The 21,739-nt window shown below is 45.3% G+C and overlaps 1 protein-coding gene across 1 annotated transcript in view; it reads right to left on the reverse strand.

The window, feature by feature from the left end:
* AAK1 (AP2 associated kinase 1) overlaps positions 1-19,532 on the reverse strand; it is a 121,487-nt gene extending 101,955 nt beyond the window's left edge. The window contains exons 1-2 of the mRNA XM_065397973.1: positions 19,240-19,532; positions 18,695-19,051 (exon numbers count right to left, since the gene is read on the reverse strand). Coding sequence (XP_065254045.1) covers positions 18,695-18,857 — 163 coding nt within the window. The 5' untranslated portion in view covers positions 18,858-19,051; positions 19,240-19,532. The remainder of the gene's footprint in view (positions 1-18,694; positions 19,052-19,239) is intronic.
* Positions 19,533-21,739: the final 2,207 nt, after the last annotated feature.

Below are 21,739 nucleotides of genomic sequence, written 5' to 3' on the forward strand. Positions count from 1 at the left end.
AAGGACATAGGACTGTGTCCCTGACCATCTTAGCTAACAGCCAGGGATGGACCTGTCCTCCATGAACTTACTTAGTTCTTTTTCGAATCCACCTCTGGCCTTCACAACTTTCCATAGCAATGAGTTCCACAGGTTGACTGGGCTTTGTGTGAAGAAATATTTCCTTTTGTTTGTTTTCAACCTGCTGCCTATTAATTTCGTCAGGTGACTCCTGGTTTTTGTGTCATGTAAAGGGGTAATGGAAAGTTATAGACAAAAAGAAGAAAACTAAAGGCTCTAGTACTGCAACATGCGACTGAATAAACCAAACCTACAGGAACCTTGACAAAGCAGTAAAGAAACCATGCAAAAAAGATAAGCAAAATTGGATAGAAAGTAAGGCTAGTGAAGCTGAAGAAGCAGGGGAAAGAAATGATACAAGAACAGTCTACATGATCCTGAAACAGGATATGGATCAAAATTCAGAAGTGTCCCAGTGGAAGGGAAACAAGGAGAAATTTTGAAAACACAGGAGGAACAAGAAAATAGATGGGTGGAACACTTCAAAGAAGTGCTAAACCAACCAGAAACAAACACAAGACTGGAATTTAACAATGATACATCTATATCTAGGTCTAGTGGTTTATCGGAGGTAAATAAATAAAAATATCGAAGTGTAAAAATCATTGCAGAAGCTGAAAAACAACAAGGCACCGGGTTTGGACAGCATTCATCCTGAGATGCTTAAATATGGAGGCGAAGACGTGGAATCAGTCAGCTGTTCACTGTGCAACAAAATATGGACAGAGGAGAAAGTGCCGGGGGGGGTGGGGAGGGGGGAGAGAAATTGACCCTTGGTATCATAATCAAGTTACCAAAGAAAGGTGATCTAAACAATTGTTCAAATTGGAGGGGAGTAACACTTCTATCTGTCACAGAAAAAGTCTTAGCAGCAGTCCTCCTGAACAGAATGAAAGGAAAGATGGATACCATCCTAGGTGAACAAAAAACTGGATGTATACAAGGGAGATCATGCACAGATGCTATTTTCACCCTGAGACGGATTATTCAGAACACAATTGAATTCCAAGGCAGATTTGCAATCAATTTTGTGGACTTTCAGAAGGCATTTGATAGAGTAAACAGAGAAACAATGTGGTAAATTGTGGAACAAAATGTTAATAACTTTTATTGGAATTCCATAATGAAGGCATTCTACGCCAACTGAATGTCAAAATGCTGCATTAAAATGGATTGAGTAAGCCATTCAGCATCACAACAGGTGTAAGGCAAAAGGTGCGTCATGTGCCTTTTTTTGTTTATGCTAGTCATTGACTATGGATTAAAACAATACAACAGTGATACATATGGCCTAAAATGGAACAATTCAAGGCTATTTGGTCTAGACTTTGCTGATAACATCGCTCTTATCAATGAAGATGCCAATGGACTACAAAAATGCACAAACCAAGTAAAAGTAGTAAGGGAGAAGACAGGCTTGAGATACAATGCAAAGAAGTGTAAAGTCATGTTAATGGGGACTACAGGGACAGAAATCAAAATTGAAGAGAAACTGGAGAAGGTGGACAATTTTACGTATCTTCAAAGTACCATCAGCCAAGATGGTACTAGTTCTGAGGAAAGAAGAAGAAGAAGAAGAATCGGGAAGGCAAACACTGCATTTGGAAGACTCAAAAACATCTGTCAACTCAAAAACATCTCCTGCAAGACAAAACTGTTGCAATTGTTGTCACCATTGCAACATATAGCAGTGAGACATGGCCACTTACCAAGAAAGATATGCAAAAGCTGGATGCATTTAATCAAATGTCTGAGAAGAATATTGAGAACATAGAGAGATAGGAAGACGAATGAAGAAGTCAGAAAAATGACTGGACAAGGCAGCCTCTCACAAATAATCTGTAAAAGACGACATCAGTGGCTGGGACACGTGCCAAGAATGGAAAAAGAACGCTTACCAAATACCGCCCTTGAATGGAAGCCAGAAATCCTCAACATGAAATGGGAAGATTTGGAGAGAAGGGCAGTTGACAGGCAAGGATGGCAAATGTGGGTAGCCCAATGTGCAGCAAAGCACAGGATGGACTAAGTCTAAGTAAGAAGGGGTAATTAACATGTCCCTATTCACTTGCTCTACACCATTCATGATTTTATAGACCTCTATCATATCTCCAACTTAGAAAAGAGACAACTAAGGGAACAGCCCCAGTCTTTTTATTCTCCGTCATATGGAAGGTGTTCCATACCCCTAATCATTTTCGTTGCCCTTCTTTGCACCTTTTCCAATTCTAAGACATCTTTTTTTGAGAGGAGGTTACCAGTATTTAAGATGAGGGAGTACCAGGAATTTTATAGAGGAATTATGATATTTTCTATCCCTTTCGTAGCCATTCCTAACATTCTGTTTAAAAAATTGCCCTTTTTTTTTTTTTTAAATTATTAAACTGCCGATACATAGGGAGTGGATGTTTTCAGAGAACTATCCACCAAGATCTCTTTCTTGAGTGGTAACAGCTAATTTAGACCCATCGTTATGTATGTATAGTTGGGATTATGTTTTCCAATGTGCATTACTTTGCATTTATCAACACTGAATATCTGTCATTTTGTTGCCCAGTTACCCAGTGTAGGGGGATACTTTTATAACTCTTTGCGGACAGCTTTGGACTTTACTATCTTGAGTAATCTTCTATCATCTTCAAACTTTGTCACCTCACTGTTTACCCACTTTCCCAGATCATTTAGGAATATGTTGAACAGCACTGTCCCAGTACAGATCCTTGGGGGACCCCCACTATTTACCTCTAGAGTCCTGCAAATCCGCAGATGTCTGAATATCTGCATCCGCGGATGCATTGTTTACCATCTTTATGGATCGTGACTCAGATGCGGATCCACATTTTTGGATCTGTGCAGAGCTCTATTTACCTCCCCACGTGAAAGCTGGCCATTTATGCCGACCCTGCATTTCCTATCTTTTAACCAGATACTGATTCATGAGAGGATCTTCCCTTGCGTCCCCATCACTGCTTAGTTTGCTCAACAGCCTTTGGTGAGGGACCTTGTCAAAGGCTTTCTGAAAGTCCAAGTACACTATATTGACCAGGTCACCTTTGTCCACATGCTTGTTGGCTTCCTCAAAGAATTCCAATAGGTTGGCGAGGCATGATTTCCCTTTACAAAAGCTGTATTGACTCTTCCCCAACTTATCTGCGTATCTGATAATTTTATTCTTTACAATAGCTTAAGCCTAACTCCAGTACCAGGCAAATTGGCTGACTAGCGTATAATTGTAAGTAGATTGTGTTTAGTAGAATTGCATGTGTGTCTAAGCTGCAGAATAGCTTGTTTCTTAATCTGTCACCTCAATGAGTAAGAAAAAAAAAAACTCAGTTAAGGACTGCATAACATTCCTATGGAGAGAAGATATGTAAATTGACCCCTGAAGCCAACAATGACCTTTTCAGTTCCTGACTACATTGCAAGGCACTGGGAGAGGATTCTACTGTCACAGTCCGTAGCTATCAGGGAATTGAAACCAACGGTTAGATAGTCAAGAGCAGATTTTGCTCATCACATTCAACTCTACTGTATTACTATTGCACAAAGAGGTCCAGGGTGATGGTTACACACCCCAGTGTATTAGGACTGCACAAAGAGGTCTAGGTTTGGGGCATGACTCTTCAGGTGTTAGTTGTACTGCACTGAAAGGTGTCTGTGCAGTATGCTTCTTAGCAAGGTTTGTGGAGTATGAATAGTTTGCTTTAAGATGGTTTGCTGGAACTTAACTCCGGTCAACATACAAAGAGATAGACATTGTCCCTTATCAGGTACCAATAACCCCCCTACATCCCTACTCCAAGTCCTTCTGGAATAACAGCCCCACCCCTAAACACTGTCTAGAAAGGACTTGGACATTTATAATGCTTGTTCTCAATGTCACCTAATCATGACAGAATGTGTTAGGAGAACAATGGACAGGCAGTATGGACTAGGGGTTCAAGGAGGGGAGTGGGAGCCAGAACTCCTGCAGCCTATTCCTGGTTTACCAATCTTTGGCAAGTCAGCTACCGTCTCTGTGCCTCAGTTTCCTCTTGGAGTGAGGAAAGCATTAGACAGTGTCTGTAGAATGCAATGGAACATTTAAAAAAAAAACAAAACCACACACACACACCCACACACACACCCACACCCAAGTTATTAGATGGTTCGGTTAAGTCACCATACCCTAAATACATCTTATATAGATGCTTCAGTACAATCCATCACTGAATCTTTACACAGCCTAGCTACACCAAACCTTAAAGCCCATAGAGTTTGATTACTTAAAATCTTAGAGTAACTTTTAACTGAACCAAAAAAAACCCAAAGCCCGTAGGTTCCAATAATAAGCAGTATGCGCTCTGCAAGTATGAAACCAACGCAAAGATCCCCAGGACATGCAGAGACAAGATTATAGCGCTTTGTGTTTAGGGAAGCATATTTCTGAAACAGACTCCAATAAAGAGGGAGTGTTAAGGTGCTCTTTGCTATTGAAGTTAAATGCTTACGTCTCTGTGAGAACAGGGAAAGATGGTGTTGCTGTTAAAGCACTGGACCATGACTTGGTAGGTCTGGGGTCATTTCCCAGCACTATCAGACTACCTGTGTGACTTAGGCAAGTCACTTCATCTCTAAGTCTCAGTTCCTCTTCTGTAAAACAGGATGAATAATCCTTCCTTTCTCTGTTGTCTATTTAGACTGCAAACTCTTGGGGGTGGGAACTGTCTTACCATGTGTTTATACAGTGCCTAGCACAATGGAGCGATAACATTGGCTGGGGCTTTTAGATGCCACGATAAAATAAATCATAAATAACTGGGTATTGGCTTGGATGGAAAAAATATTGAAACCAAAGGGGAAAGGATTAGAAGCCACAAGGAGGGATCCAACCGTAAGCCAAAATTTCTTCCCTGCCAGCAGCTACTGTGCTACACCCAGGTATCCCCACCACCTGAAGCTGATCCAGTGTCCAAGTGACCCCATCACTCTTCTGGCAGCTGCTCTTCCCAACCAAGACAACCAAAATCCCTCATCTGAATACTACTCGGTATACATTGTTCACAGTCAGAAGAAAACCTTAAAATGCACCCAATAAATGATTGGCAACTGATTAGACCTTGCCAACTCTGATCATGCCCAAGGACTGCTCCTTGCTTGTTCAGTGCTGTACCCAAGACTGAGCCGCCTCTCCCTTCTGCCTGGCTTGGGCATACAAACATTCGGTGCTCCTATGGAACAAGATTTCACAGCCCATCTGTAGCCAGAGAGGGATTCTGAAAGCCTAGTAGGCAAAGCCCTTGGAATACCACCTTCCAGAGATCTCAGAGTGCTTACCAGGCATCAGTTATGCTTCACAAGCCACCCTTGAGGAAGGCAAGTATTGGTTATGCCCATTTTACAGTGTGTCAGATGTCTCTACATCAGGCACTTGTACCCCCATCAGACAACATTGGCTGGAATGTCTTGATCCTACAATGTGTTTTCAACATCTTACAGCTGGGCCATGCCTTTTGCAAGCATCCTTTGCGACTCCTAGGTGGTCTTCGGCTCACACCTGGTGCAGTCTATGCTGACTGCTCCCCCGGGTGGCCACAAGCATTCTGTCTACACCAATCCAGCTGATGGTCCCATAATGCAGTGCCCCAGAGAACCTGCTCCAAGAAGCAGGTCCTATGGAAAAAAAAAAAAGTGTGGCAGCCACTCCCAATTTCTTGTGTCTTTTTTTTTTTTTTAAGCTGCTTCATGAATAGAACAAGGTGAAGCAGCAGAGTTGGAGAAGCTGTGGGAAACCATCTTCACCCAGAATGGGCTGGGTCCCACAGGGAATCAGTTCTGGGTGCCACATTTCAGGAAAGATGTGGACAAATTGGAGAGAATCCAGAGAAGAGCAACAAAAAATGATTAACAGCCTAGAAAACATGACCTATGAGGGAAGATGGAAAAAAAATTGGGTTTGTTTAGTCTGGAGAAGAGAAGACTGAGGGTGGACATGGTAACACCGGTCAGGGATGGTCTAGATAATACTGCCATGAGTACAGGAGACTGGACAAGATGACCGCTCGATGCTATGAAACACATTACCCAATAGCATTTGCAGACACATCTACGGTATTTACATGACCCCTGTTACCATGGAATCGGAGAACCTCACAACCTTCAATATATGTATCCTCACAACACCCGCATAAATTAGGCAAATATGATAGTTTTACAGATGAGGAGCTGAGGCACGGAGAGACCAAGTGACTGGTCAGGGAGTCTGTGACAGAGCAGGGAATGAACCCCAGGCTAATCCCCTAACCACTAAGCCATCCTGCCTCTCTTTCGCCCACCCTTTGCCTGTTTGGATCAGTGGTTCTCAAAACTTATTTGATCGCACCCCCGTTCTGTGTGTCTGTAGCAGCTTATGCCTCACCAGCACACAAGTACAGAGACCGATTAATTTTCTTTTAATTTTTTTAAACTCTCACCAAATATTAAAACAGTAAGGCAGTAATTCAAACAGAGCTAACAACCCATTGTAATAAGAGCAAAAGCAAAACTGTGATTGTGGTCAATGCTCACTATTAAACATGCACACAGTGGCGTAGCAAACAGATTCACGTACAGATGTCAACAACTTTGTAGACCAGAAATCCATCAAAATGTACAGCGCCATTTGAGGAGCTAATATGTCTGGAGGAATCAGCTTTGCTAGTTATTCATTACTGCATACAAGTTCCCCCTCCCTACCCCTCAGCTTCTCATGCCCCTCCAGAATACATTCCACACCCTCCCAGTGTGAGAACCTCGGGTTTAGATCATAGCTCTTGGGGACATGGCTGGTTTTTTACAATGTACTTCCCTACTAAAGGTGCAGATAGGTACTCTTGAAAATCCCACTAGGTGCCTAACTCTTATTGTCTTCTGTGGAATTTAGGCACTTATGTGCTGTTGAAGTCTCACGAAGCATCTTTAGGCACCTAAATACATTTAAAATGATGGCCCCTGGTGACTTACACAAGATCACACAGAGTCTACATGGAGGGGGAAACTGGACCTGGATGTCCCAAACTAGTACTTAATCATTAAGTCATCCTACCTACTTTCTGCCTGCCTCTACCCACTCCTATCCTCTCCTGTAAGGAGAGGTGTCTCCGTAAACCGTTCCCAAGAAAAAAGGCAAGCATGTGCCTCCGACTCATTTGTACCTACATATAGTACTGCTGGGTATTTCAGAAACACTCGTGATACATAGATAAATGCAGACAGATAAATGCAGACAGACTTTTACAGATCACTCATAACAGTTTCATGAGCAATTTGCAGGACTCTGAGGGTTGAATTTTGAACAGACTTCCTTACATCTCACATGGAACCAGCCAAAAGGTTCTTCATGCAATTGCTACCTACATCACAAGGTTACAATAGAGTTATTAAGACCGCAATCTTAAACAAAATCACAACTCATGAGTTAGCAGCAGCCACAAAGTATATTTAGTGACTAGGCAAGATTTCCTACAGATCTATTTTATTCTATTGTGGCAGTGATTACCTTTTGGAAATAGTATCTTAAGGTGCTTTGAAAGCAGAAAGCCCTCTTAAAAGCTGTCAGTAACACATCCTCAAGTTATGCCTGGGAAGGGAAGTATATCCCCATTTTACCAGTGGCAGTTGGAGGCAGAGTGGTGAAGGAACATATCCATGCTCCTGCAGAGAATTAGATCCAGAGTCTAAGGCAGGAATTTAGGTGGTAAAATACACGAACAAGTGCTAAAAGCATAGAGAAACAGGCTTATAGGTGTATTGCTGACATCAGGACAGACGTATGCAAACATTAAGGGTCTTGTTCATGGAGTTTCTTTTGGAACATGTTTTCCCGGGAAGAGGTAGATATAGCTAAATCTACTGATTTCTCGGTCTTAGCATTTTATGCTACCACTCATCACCATAGTTTCAGAGTGCCTTCCATGTAAAATAGTGAAGTCCCTGGTGGAGTTCATGAAGTCTCTGGCACTTGTCTCTTTATGGGGTCAAAATTCTGCTTGGGATAGGGTTTGGGGTTTTTTTTGATTGGTAGAGATAACGGAGTAGAAGGGGATGTCAGTGTTATGAGTGTCATTCTTATGATGGAAGTTAAAGTGATTCCTAAATGTGACAGAGGCCCATTGGTGCCACCCGGCAAAGGGATCACTGCTCCATATCAGCAACTCCTAACAGGCCTGACAAACTCCTTTATCTATAAAGAATGTCATGAGAGATCTTAAATGAAAGCCAGGATTACACTGATCCTCATAATTGCATGATGGATGTACGGATGAGATTTAAGAAATTGTGTCTACGTTCTAAACATGTTTTAAAACCAATGTCCCAAGCAGAGCTGACAAACAGATTTCTTCCAGACAGGAAATAATTTTCATTTGACAGAGAGATACACAACTTAAGCATTATAAAGCAACACAATAGTAGCCAAATCTGCACATGGAGTAAAGAAAGAGATGGGAAGACACTGAAGACTGTCTCAGGCGTCGTCCTGCCTCTAGGGTGCAAACAAACAAACAAAAAACCAAAAACACAACCACCAATGACCTTTGGGGAGATAAGTAGCAGGCAAAAAGGACACCATTTTATCCTGCACCTAGGGAGTAATCCAGCAGTGTGATTACACGCATGAAAATGGGAACTCAACCAGGGTTCAATTGAAAGCACTGTCGAGGACATGTGGATAAAGATAGATTTTCTTTAGACAAGGGCTTAGCCTGTTCAAGTTAAGTTTAGACAATAAAATGTGTACAATTCCTTTTGTTTTATATGTAACCTATTGTTCTTATCCTTCCTCACTCTCAATCTTTGTTAAACTTATGATTGTTTCACTATAACTATGCCAGTGTTATTGTGGTATAAAGGACCTGATCCTGAGTTGTACCAGTCGAACTGTGTATACACTGCTCCTTCAGGGGCAGCTTAGCTGGTAATTTCTGCCAGTGACAGGGGCTGGATACTACAGAGGGAACATTCAAGGAACTCGGGGGCTGTTATGTGCCTATAACTAGCCTGAACTGAGAGTGTGAGACCTGGGAGGCCCTGTTTGAGTGGCCAGATGCTGGTTTCAGAGAGCTGAACTACAGCAGACACAAACAAGGCTGCTTTACACAAAGGGCAAGTAGCTGAGAGGTTCCTCAGAGCCCTGGGTACTCCTGGGGAGTGTCATACTAACGATTTCAAAAGTTCCAGCATGACAGTCTTCTATTTGGCCCGCACCATTGGGTCACTCTTCTTGCTCCTGTAGCTTGGGTTTTGGCCAGTATAATTTAAAGAACTGGGGCCACTAGTCTCTTGGCTACAGAAATTACGCGGGACATCAACCTAGAAGATCACAATGGTCCCGCCTGGCCTTATATGAATCATGTCCCTCTGAACAGCAATCCTAATTACTTTGGAGTTAGTGCCCTATTCCAGGGCTACCTGCATCAAAACAGTTGGTATGACCAGCAAGTTCTCCATCCAAATTAGAAATTATAACCTCTTGCTTATATAGACCAGTATACTAAAAAAAGAAATCAAGATAGGAGACTATCTCACCAGCCACCTTTCCTCAGCATAAGACCAGATTCAAGCACTAAAGCCCATGTAGATGGGAGTACAAAGAATGAGGAGCTCTCAGCTCCTGCTTTTCACCTACGTGCTCATTCTCATCACCGGTATTAAATTTGTTTTCAAAATGATTTGATGGAAGTCAGCTACTGAAGAGCATATTATTCCAGAGGAGTTTTAACCCTCCTTACTGTAACAGTACTGGGTTTTGGCCCGAGGTCAGCAGGAGGCTCTGCTCCTGCAAGATATTCCAGTGACTTCCACATTATAGTCCACAGAACATAACAGGAGAACTAGAATGGTCTTGTGGAGAAGGCCCTGGACTAGGACTCGAGACACCCAGCTTTGATTCCTGATTTGACCATTGACTTCCTGTGCAACCTTAGCGAAGTCGCTTCATCTGCGTGTCTGTGGATAATACTCCCCCACCTCACAGGCGTGTAGGGAGAATGAGTTTAATGATATTCGTGCAGTGCTCAGATACTATAGTGATAGGACCACATATAGGGCCCCTAGGTCAACGGAGAGCTGGATAGGCCTGCTCCTGGTTTCCAGCTGTAAATTGAAGACAGCTACTAATCTGTTTAATACTTCATCTAGAGAGAAGTACTGTGCCTGCCACAGGAGAGGGTAGACTGTAAGGAGGAAGTCTGAGAACCCCAGAGATGTGCCAGTCACCCGTGGAACAGGTTTCCCCTTTGATCTTGCCAATGCTTCCCTGCCAGTATCATAAGCAAGAAACCTACTACCTCATTAGCTGTTCTAGTGCCTATTATTCTTCCCTTCACCACCCCCAAACAAGTGCCATAGCCAATCCCAGACTCAAAAGATAAATAGGTTTCTTACACATATCCGAAAGATCTGTCCCCACCCAGCAATGAGGTCATGTTACACTGGTCAAGTTATTTATTCTGTTACCTTCCATTATTAGCCAAGGCTCAGTTCAAATCAGTACTTGTGCTTATATAACCTCTTTCGTCAAAGATATCCAAGCTCATTACAAATATTAATTATGCCTCACAACACCCATATGGGCAGGCAAGCATGGTCAGACCTCATCTACCCATCTGCAAAACGAGGCCGAATGGTTAGCCAATGCCCCCAAAGCATTGCAGCGAATCAGCAGCTGGGAAGAGAACCTTGGATTGCCGATTCGCAGTCTGCCTGCTAAGCCATGTTTACCACCTCCAATTAGCAATTCTGTTCAAGAGCTGGAAAGGGGCTTGTCAGATGGAGGTTCCACTTTCAGGTTACATTAAGTGAAGAAAATCTGCGTCATGCTCGAAGCCCATGCAGGACCTGGTTTAAAGTCTTCCCACCGACTTCAGTGGGCTCTGGGTCAGGCCCTCACTTTGTACAATTGAGCCAGAGTTATAGGGGACAGGAAACCCCCACTTAACGTAGACCCACTTTCCAGCCCTGATGCTACTGTAGTACACCTGAGCAGTTTGGAACCTCTCACTAGCCAGTGATGAATACAATGGCATGCCTGGAATGTGGAAGCACTGCATACATGCAAAGCCAGATTTCAACTCCAGCCAGCCTTCCCGGTAAGACTGTCCCCACCCACTTCGGTTTTGTTTGAAGGATATCAACATTAGGAGGGCAGTCTGTCCTACTCAGGTTAAAAGGGGAACTTGGGACAGTCACAGCTCAGCAATGGGATATGCAGCCTTTCGTTTGTAGGTTGTCACGTCAAACCCAGCCCAGCTCTGCTGCGTCCTAGAGCGGTTCTGTTGGCAGGTCTATGGCATGCGAGTTTTGTGTTTTCAGTCCGGTCCAGGTGTCCACACCGGAGTCCTCTCTCTCCCCAAGGAGTCGAGTAACTGGCACCCTTGTAAGCTGCAGAGGCCAAGAATGGATGTGGTGCCATCTTGCCCATGGAAGGGGGTCTTCCCCAAAGAGGGAGGGGGGGGTGCGCAAGACAATCTCTACGCAAAAGCATTAATGGACACAAATCTGACATCAGGAATCATAATACTCAAAAACCAGTGGGAGAACACTTTAACGCAGGGGTAGGCAACCTTTCAGAAGTGGTGTGCCAAGTCTTCATTTATTCACTTTAATTTAAGGTTTCGCGTGCCGGTAATACATGTTAACGTTTTTTAGAAGGTCTCTCTATAAGTCTATATTATATAACTAAACTATTGTTGTATGTAAAGTAAACAAGGGTTTCAAAATGTTTAAGAAGCTTCCTTTAAAATTAAATTAAAATGCTGATCTTACGCCGCCAGCCTGCTCAGCCCGCTTCCAGCCTGGGGTTCTGTTCACCTAGGCCTGCAGTGGGCTGAGCGGGGCGACTCGAGGTCAGGGCAGAGGGCTGGGGGTGTGTGTGGAGGTGCAGGGCAGAAGGCTGGGGTGTTGGGGTGACTCGAGGTCAGAGCAGAGGGCTGGGTGTTGGGGGCGCAGGGCAGATGGCTGGGTGTTGGGGGCGACTCGAGGTCAGGGCAGAGGGCTGGGGGTGTGTGGAGGTGCAGGGCAGAAGGCTGGGTGTTGGGGGGAGGTCAGGGCAGAGGGCTGGGGGGGTGTGGAGGTGCAGGGCAGAAGGCTGGGTGTTGGGGGCAACTCGAGGTCAGGGCAGAGGGCTGGGGGCGCAGGGCAGATGGCTGGGTGTTGCGGGCGACTCGAGGTCAGGGCAGAGGGCTGGGGGTGTGTGGAGGTGCAGGGCAGAAGGCTGGGTGTTGGGGGGAGGGGCAGAGGGCTGAGGGGGTGTGGAGGTGCAGGGCAGATGGCTGGGTGTTGGGGGCGACTCGAGGTCAGGGCAGAGGGCTGGGGGTGTGTGGAGGTGCAGGGCAGAAGGCTGGGTGTTGGGGGCGACTCGAGGTCAGGGCAGAGGGCTGGGGTGTGTGTGGAGGTGCAGGGCAGAAGGCTGGGTGTTGGGGGCGACTCGAGGTCAGGGCAGAGGGCTGGGGTGTGTGTGGAGGTGCAGGGCAGAGGGCTGGGTGTTGGAGGGAGGTCAGGGCAGAGGGCTGGGAGGGTGTGAGGGGGGTGCAGGGCAGAAGGCTGGGGTGCTTGGCTTGTGGGGGTGCTCCCAGCCCCCTGCCCTGAGCGGCTCATGGCAGGGGGCTGGGAGGGATATGCCCTGTTCCACCCCCTTCCCTACCTCTCGCTGCCTGCTCTATGGAGCAGCGAGCACGCTGCGCTCCGCTCTGCTCCACTCCCCCTCCCCTTCGCCGGCAGGGAGAGGGGGGAGGAGGAGGGGCCGGAATGCACCATGTTGTGGGAAGAAACGGGGGGGGGGGGAGCTTGGCTGCCGCAGGACCAAGCTTCTGCCTCCTGCCCCCGCAGGGGAGAGCGGTGGGTGGGGGGGCTGAGTGGGGCGGGGGGGCTGGGACCCCCACACACACACCGCTCTCCCCTGCAGGGGCAGGAGGCAGAAGCTTGGTCCTGCGGCAGCCAAGCTTCCCTCCTCCCCCTTCTTCCCCCAGCTTGGTGCATTCTGGCCCCTCCTCCTCCTCTCAGTGGGCAGGCAGCGTGCCACTCAAAATCGGCTCGCGTGTAGGTTGCCGACCCCTGCTTTAACCTGTCTGGTCATTCAATGACAGACCTGCGGGTGGCTATTTTACAACAGACAAGCTTCAAAAACAGACTCCAACGAGAAACTGCTGAACTCGAATTGATATGCAAATTAGACACAATCAATTTAGGTTTGAATAGAGACTGGGAATGGCTGAGCCATTACAAACATTGAATCTATCTCCCCATGTAAGTACTCTCACACTTCTTATCAACCTGTCTGTATTGGGCTATCTTGATTATCACTTCAAAAGTTTTTTTTCCTCTTACTTAATTGGTCTCTTAGACCTTGGCTACACTGGCGCTGTACAGAGCTGCAACTTGCTGCGCTCAGGGGTGTGAAAACGCCCCCCCCCCTCGGAGAGGTGGAGTACTTACAGCGCTGCGAGAGAGCTCTTGCAGCGTGACTACACTCGCGCTTCACAGCGCTGCCGTGGCAGCGCTGTGAATTGCCAAGTGTAGCCAAGGCCTCAGAGTTGGTAAGACAACTCCCACCTGTTCATGCTGTGTGTATTAGATTATATATATATATATATATATATATATATATCTATATCTATCTATCTCCTCAATACATGTTCCAGTCTATGCATCCGAAGAAGTGGGATGTAGCCCACAAAAGCTTATGCTCAAATAAATTTGTTAGTCTCTAAGGTGCCACAAGTACTCCTGTTATATTCACTAGAGTTATGTAGTTCCTTCCACGCCTTGGGGGGGTGGGGGGATGTGGAGTCCATCTCTCATGTCACAAGCTTCTAGCTCATGATATTGAAGTTCAAAAGGTGGATCACTAGAACACGGACCAGCCAGTGCCCCATCCACTCAACCACACTGCTTCCCATACTGTACATATACAAAGGCAGGCATGTTCCCCACTTCAGGTAGATAAAGGGATTAGTTTGCAATCCAAAAACATCCATATTCAGCTAATTCTGAACATCAGACAACAAATAGTCTCAACCAGAAATAGTTGGGCTTTACTTTAATTCCTGCTCAAGTCTTCAAAAACTTCATCCAAGACGGGTTGTCTAAACTACATAATTGGGAATCTGCGCTACTAGCACAATGGTGCCCGAGAAGTTACAAAGCTTGTCACCTTTTATATTAAAAAAAAAAAAAAAAAAAAAAAAAAAACCACACACACACACACCTATAGAGAAGAGCAACAAAATATCCTTTTGTGGGGTTTGTTTCTTAGATCTAGTAAAATACAAAGCCTGAAAATTCTACACTCAGTTGTTACAACAGCACATTTCCATAGGTATTATATTCCTTATCCCTGAATGTTAGTACACCTCTACCCCGATATAACGCTGTCCTCGGAAGCAAAAAAAAAAAAAAAAAAAAAAAAAAACCCACCACCACATCTTACCACGTTATAGGTGAAACTGCGTTATAGCGAACTTGCTTTGATCCACCGGAGTGCGCAGCCCCGCCCCCGGAGCACTGCTTTACCACGTATCAGAATTCGTGTTATATCGGGTCACGTTATATCGGGGTAGAGGTGTATCTATACCTTGGTGAGGAAAATCTAATTAATATCATACACTCTCACCAGAAGTGGCTGCAAAATTTGAGTGAAGAGCCCCCCCCCCCCCCCCCAAAAAAACTGTTGTGTTACTCGGAGGAGTTGGTCTGTTTCTACAAAAAACAGTTTTAGAAAGCAAAATAAATGAACACACAGAAGTTTTAAAAAGCATATGTGCGTAGAATGGGACGAAATGTTGCCTCTAACTTTAAAGTTAGACTAAAAGCAGCCCAAGACAAGTGGGATGTTAGCTATGATGACATGAACCTGCCAATATGCATACACATCTTTGGCCAAATTCAGCCCTCCGTTTAACCCCAGAAACTACATGGGTGTCACAGGGGTAACAGCACAGAATATGGCCCTTGATAACTTAAGCCATTAGGTACAAGCAGGACACTCATGCAATCTGAGGCACAAGTAGCACAGACATATGAACTTCTTTGCAAGTCTCTGTTACTCCCTTTAAAACATGTTTCTACCATCCCAACCCTCTCCCATCACAGTCATATCCCCATTGCATCTAGCTCCAGTTGTCTTAGAAGCAGAGATGAAGAACTGCACTAAATTCTACTGTCCTTTTTTTTTTTTTTTTGATAACAGGATACTAGTGGGACTCAGCCGCCATTTGTGATCCATCCAGGGAGAAATCCTAGCTTCATGAACATCAGTGGCAAAAAATGCTCATCAACTTTAGTAGAGACATTCTGACCTCACTGATTTTAAATTAGGCCTTGAAGGGTTCCAAAAGACAAACAGCATTAGCCTTCTGGAGTATCTAACCCTCTGTAAACTTTGGTGGAGAAAGTCTCTTCAAAAACTGGGCCCAACACCTCAATTGGATTAAAGAAAGATGGCTGTTCATAGATAGGGTTGCCAACCCTCCAGGATTACCCTGGAATCTCCAGGAATTAAAGATTTATCTTTTAAAATTATGTCATGTGATGAAACCTTCAGTAATACGTCCAACCAAAATTGGCAACCCTATTCCTAGAGGGACTGAAAAAGTCATCTTTTAAATTCACTTTAACCATAGAATACAGAGATATCTGTATTAGTACTCTATCATCATCCAAATTCCTCACCCCATCTACCTTACTCCCAAATTAAAAATCAGGGCTTTTTGTTGCAGGAAAACAAGCGTCCAAACAGAATTTGTATACAGAGAGGAACACACTCATTTTTATGGCGGTTCGGGGGGGAAGGGTAGAAATCCACCCTGGGTGGGGGGGGAGAAATAGTGTTTGGAAATATCTGCCATTGGGTGCATTTCAAAGTACCGTCTCTTCCTGAGTCCCTTTATGCGCCAGGGATAAGTCATCCTCAGCGGAGTTTGTTCAGCAGGATCCAGAGGGGGCAACTAAAAGGCCCACTAGGCAGAGGGAAGTCTCCTGCCACTTGAATTCCAACAGTGCTGGTTAAACTAGTTCCTCGAGTTTGCAAGGCACACACACACACACACATTATTTCAGACTATAATTCTTCATTCACTTTTGCAAAAATTCCATCTTGCTTCTCACTTTCTATGCCTTGTGCCACCCCACCAACGTGACATCCTTAGTTAAGCAATGGGTAGGGAAGGCTGTATTCTTACCCCAGCCAACATCTTAGTTCACCTCCACTTGGAAAGTGCCACCTAATGGGTTTCTTCCTCTAGCAGAGAAGGAGGAGGCTTCTGGGCTCAGTCTTTCAAAATTGCCAAGCGAGCACACGCAACCAGTATCATATGGGTGCAAGCAAGCTTTCCATTCGAGATGGATCCAGATTGCACCAGCTCAAGGCCCAGGTTGCTAGGCTGCTCTCCAGATCCCTAGCACTGCCAATGCAACTCGCTTCCTTAACACCCCTGATTGAGCATTGCAGTGGCACACTGAATGTAATGCCAGCAGGCAGGAAGAATGTGAAGCTGCAGCTTGTTTGATCTACGCTGCCTCCCAAGTGACCCAGATTTCCTCAGCTGTACCCTCTGTTTAGGGAGGGTGATCGCCTCTATTCCCCCATAGCAGCATGATCTCACGGGCCACTAGCCCAATGCCCCATTAAGTGGGCTGGTGAATAGCAAGGCCTTTAAGACATGCACCAAGAAGGAGATGCTCTCAGCATCCTTAGGGATTTTTGATCAGTTGTAGCAATGGGCCCATTTGAGGGAAGGGACCCAGGCACCAGCATTCAACAGAAGAACTGACTTCGCTCCTCTCACATCCCTGTAGCTTTGCTCCAAGGCATGTATCAGACCTATTTTACAGGCTTAGTTGTGCCGTGTTTACTTATGCAAGCAGGTCGACGGCAGACTCAGGACCAGGAGCCAAATCCTGGGTCTCAGTCCCATCCCTAACCACTAAGCCATGTTTAGAACCCAGGAGTCCTTAAATCCTGGGCCTTGCTCTCAGCACACAGGCACTCATTCACAAAGGAGCTCCAGCAATAGGTTATTCTGCAGAGGTACAGGGGTATCAGGATAGCATGGCAAGGGGGAAAAGCCTTTCTCCCTCCATCCCAGCCCCCTTAAGTGTGGGCTACAGAACAGATTAACTGAAATGCATACAGATACAACTTATGAGGGCTGATCACGAGAGGTCCCAGGAGCATGGAAGCTTTCTTCAGGCTGCTATCAGCATCCCAGGCAGGACTTGCCAGCAGCGATTACTCATCGGCAAAGAAGTCTATTTATCCCCTATGTTACAGGGATGAGGCCAGAGAGCAAGTTTTAGGCCGTGTGTGTAATGACAGCAGGACCAGGTGGTAGTTAGCCCAGTTCATGGGTTCCTACTGCAAACAGGGCCTTAAAGAAATAGACCAAGACAGACACAGACCGTATATTTAAAGTCAGTGCCCCACCAAGCAAGAGCAAAATCATCATTGCCACCAGTTTGTGGGTTGTTCTGGATGATCCATTTTGGCCTCCTCCCCCATCTCATAGTCAATGGCGTGTGCCTGCCCCACAACCAGCCTTTCAGTCACCCTCAGGTAGGGAGCTACATATCAACCAGGACTTGAAAAGATAATTAGAGATTTCCAAGACACCACAGTGAAAGGGTGGGGAGGAGACAGGACCAAATACACTGTCCCTTCCAGGGCTCTCTGAGCTGGAATAGGCCCCCCTCCACCCAGTTCTGATGCATCAGCTTCCTTCTCCCTATTAACCCTATTCTAGGCAATCCATTTGCAGAACCCCATACAATTAACAAAACACTGCTCTGATTGAAAATTCAGAGGATGTTGAGCAAAAGATGGCCTATGAGTAGGTCTAGGGGAAGGCAGCATTATTCTGAAGGTCGAGGGTAAGGTTACTAGTGAGAAACATTCATAAGGTTCTGTTAGTGCCTAAGCATAGGACACGCAACATTCTAGTTACAGCAGCAGTGCTCCAGATAAAACTATAGCGATAAACATAAAATTATACGCACCCCCCACCAGCTTTCTACATTGTAAGCACTTTACACCTTTAGGATTTCAAACCCTTACTGGTGGATTTTCCCCCCTTTTTAAAGCACTTACAGCTGAAACATGTAATCTAGATTCTAGTTTTCTTTGCAGTAGCCCCACATACATAGACAATCCCATACCCCAACCAGCAGTTTGCCCTACTCCCTCTGTAAAATATGCACTATAAACATAGGGAGAAATTTACTCCCGTGTATCCTCCTGACTAAGGGAGGAAAGGAGGAATCTGACTGAAGAAAGTTAGAGGAAAGACCATTGCTTTCACTGTTTATAGGTGCAGAGTTCCCTCACTATAATGTGCCATGATTTTTGTTTTTAAAGCATTCCAAGTTTCGAGCTGGGAAAAATCCAGTCCCTGCTGTTTTTATGCTCTCCTTTTAGGTTTCTAAAAAGAATCAGCACTACCCCCAATTGATTTACATATCTGAAAAACAGAAAAGCTGTCAGCTGTAAATGCCATCGGATCCCAAACCCCTCCAGGACAATGAAATCTTGGGGGTCGGAAGGATTATTAAAGAAAGGCCTCAGCCTCTCTGTTCATAGTAAATGGAACAGCTTTCAAAAGGGAAAATAAAGACATTGCAATCTTACCTTCAGCCAGCACTTCATCCACCGTCACCTGGTATCTCCCAATATGGAACACCCTGCCAATGTACCCACTCCCTGCCACTGTATTACTGCCACTTCCTCCACTGGTACCAGAACCAGGGCCAGAACCACCCTGCTCTCGACGAGAGTCAAAAAACTTCTTCATCTCTCCAAAGAAATAATTGTATTATGATTAAAGGTGATGTTGTCAAGGTCCAAATTTTTCCCCCTTCTTGATTCCAGCCAATAAAAATAATCCACTCCTAGTGGTGATTTTTTTTTGGTTTGTTTGTTTGTTTGTTTGAAGTAGGGCAGATGCTTTTTTTCCCTCCTGGCAGGCAGAGCTGGTCAGATTTAGACCTGTAAGGATCATATAAAAACAAAGAAGGACAAACGATTACAAACCCTTGGCAAATAATCAGAAAAATAAATAAAACCCTTGTCAGATGTTCCCACCATTCCCCTAAATATAAACTCACAAAATCTTGCTCTTAATCACCCAGCCCCCAAAAGCATTGCAAGCAGTTGATTATAGACGGATGATGTACCTCTTCCTGGGCAGCTAATAAATCCATGTAACCCCCCCCCTTCTCTCACACACACACACACCTAGGTGCTAAAGGGGCGGCTGTCCCAGCGCTTTGCTGCAAATAGGCTGGAGCTAGCAGCTTGGCCACAGTGTTACCATTGCTGCAGCCTCTCTGCTGGTCCTGGATGGAACATGGTTATAAGGTAACATTGCCACTTAAAGGAGGCGAACAGCAGCTGATAACCAGAGACCATTACAGGGCTGATCTGACTCCAACCCCCACCTTTCCTCCAGCTCCATCCAACCAGGAAATGAACTGTCACAGGAAGTCCCTGCTTCAATCAGGGTGGGTGGAGTGGGGAGATGGTGCATGGGTGATTTCCCATCCTCTCCCCAAAGCTGTTCTTTTTAACCCCTTAATCCCCAGCAGTATTCTCCCTCCCGCCTCCACAATAGATTTCAGCTGAAAAAAAGCGAAAGGCTGGTGGGGAGGAAGGGGGCTGGGGGTGGTTTAGAGCCAAAATTAAAGCAGCAGCCGAATAAAGTGGACATCAAAGAGTGTGGTGTTTTTTTTAAACTGCAACAGACCTGCTCTGTCGCACGGCGTTCTGGGAGTGGTAGTTCTCCCAGGTGACTGCCCAAGCCAGCTGTGCAAGGAGAGGGACTACAATTCCCAGAATGCACCAGGAGAGGAGCTGGCGGGGTTGGAGTAAAGCGTGATGATGCGTTTAGTTGTCAACCTTATTCGGTGCCCCCTTGGCTGGGTGGCTGAGGTGATGGAGCCTGGGCTGCAGGATGATGGGTTTGATTAATAAATTAGTATAAAGAAATCACCCCCGCTCCTTCCCTCACTGGCTTGCCGCAAGGGCGCCTGGGAGTTGTAGTTTCTCTGTACCCTATGGAAGCCGCAAGAGGGACATCATGATCCTGGCCAGAAGAGCAGAGTACCCAATAATGTTTTCCAGTGGAGCTGATTTCCTGACCCCCCTGCCACCCCTTTTTGGTAGGAGTTTATATACGCAGCCTCCTTAAACAGTCAGCCAGCTGCTTAAGCAAAACAAACAGGCTCTGCTGGGAAAAGCGGGGCTAGGCCTTAGCCATGTTAGTTGTTTGCATTAGCTGTGCTTTTCTAAAACAAATTTCACTGTAATGATAATAAATATTCAGTGCTGTGGGACTGTCGTGATTGTCTCGGGAGTCTCCGGATGTTCTGGGGGGTTTCATTAAAACCCCCATTCCTGGGAGTGTGTGATTTGGAGAGAATCTCACTCTTTTTGTTTTTAATGGAAGCTAAGTTGCTCACCTTCCCGACGGCAGAGAAAAGCGTGAAGACGGGACCTGACTGTGCTCCAAAAGCTCAGAAGCCAGGAGGCAAATAAAAAGAATCCAATGTTTATTATTTTTAATCTCATGATTTTTAAGCCAATCTCATGGCTTTTTTGGAAACCTGGTTTATGAATGTTCGGGGTTGGCAAAATTGATTATTTATTATCCTGTAATTTCTTTTTCATAGAATCACCAGAGTTAAAGGCCAGAAGGGACCACCAGATCACCTTGTCTCGCCTTTATATCAGCGGCCACTTTCTCCTCTACCCCCTTCCCCAAGCAAGGAATGGTGCTTGGGGAACTTCACAATGACCCCAGTCTTGCAAAGTGCTGATCACTGGGTGCTCAGCTCTGTTCAGGATTGGGCCTGCAGTCCTGGCACACTTCAAATGCCCATTGATTTCATTGGATTGATTAGTGCATAAACCCTAATACTAATACCCAACCCTAATACTCTGTGATTCTATGATAAATGCTTTAGGATTGGAGCCCTCAGACTTGCTTCCATGTTGTACCCCTTTGCTGGTCTTGTATATTTAGACTGCAATCCTGCAATGGGCTCCACACAGGCAGCAGAAATGCCAGTCCAAACCATTCAAAACTCATGAATCGTGTTTCAAAAAATCACGATACTGCCTTAGGAATCATGAGATTTTTCTAATCCTTGAGCCTTTAGATCTCACGACTTCACAACTGTTCTCTGCATCCATGAGGGCTAAAAACTTTCTTTAAAAAAAAAAAAAAAGAAAGAAAGCTGAAATTCTCATGTAATCATGTGACTCCCAGAGCTGAGGCTTGAAGAAAAATGAGATTGTCGTGAGAGTTGGCAGCACTGAGGCAGGCCCCTGTGGAGCTTAGTGCATAGCTTGGGATGTAGTGTATAAGCCAAAGTCAGATGAAGTCAGTGGAAAGATTCCCATTGATTTCAATGGGCTTTGGATCAGGCCCTTTAAGGCAGTGGTTCTCAAACTTTTGTACTGGTGATCTCTTTCACACAGCAAGCCTATGAGTGCGACCCCCCTTATAAATTAAAAACACATTTTTTATATTTAACATTATTATAAATGCTGGAGGCAAAGCGGGGTTTGGGGTGGAGGCTGACAGCTCACGACCCCCCAGGTAATAACCTTGCAACCCCCTAAGGGGTCACGACTCCCAGTTTGAGAACCCCTGCTTTAAGGGATGTCTACATT

The sequence above is a fragment of the Emys orbicularis genome, chromosome 2 (genome assembly GCF_028017835.1).
Source record: "Emys orbicularis isolate rEmyOrb1 chromosome 2, rEmyOrb1.hap1, whole genome shotgun sequence".
In the NCBI taxonomy this organism is placed as follows: domain Eukaryota; kingdom Metazoa; phylum Chordata; order Testudines; family Emydidae; genus Emys; species Emys orbicularis.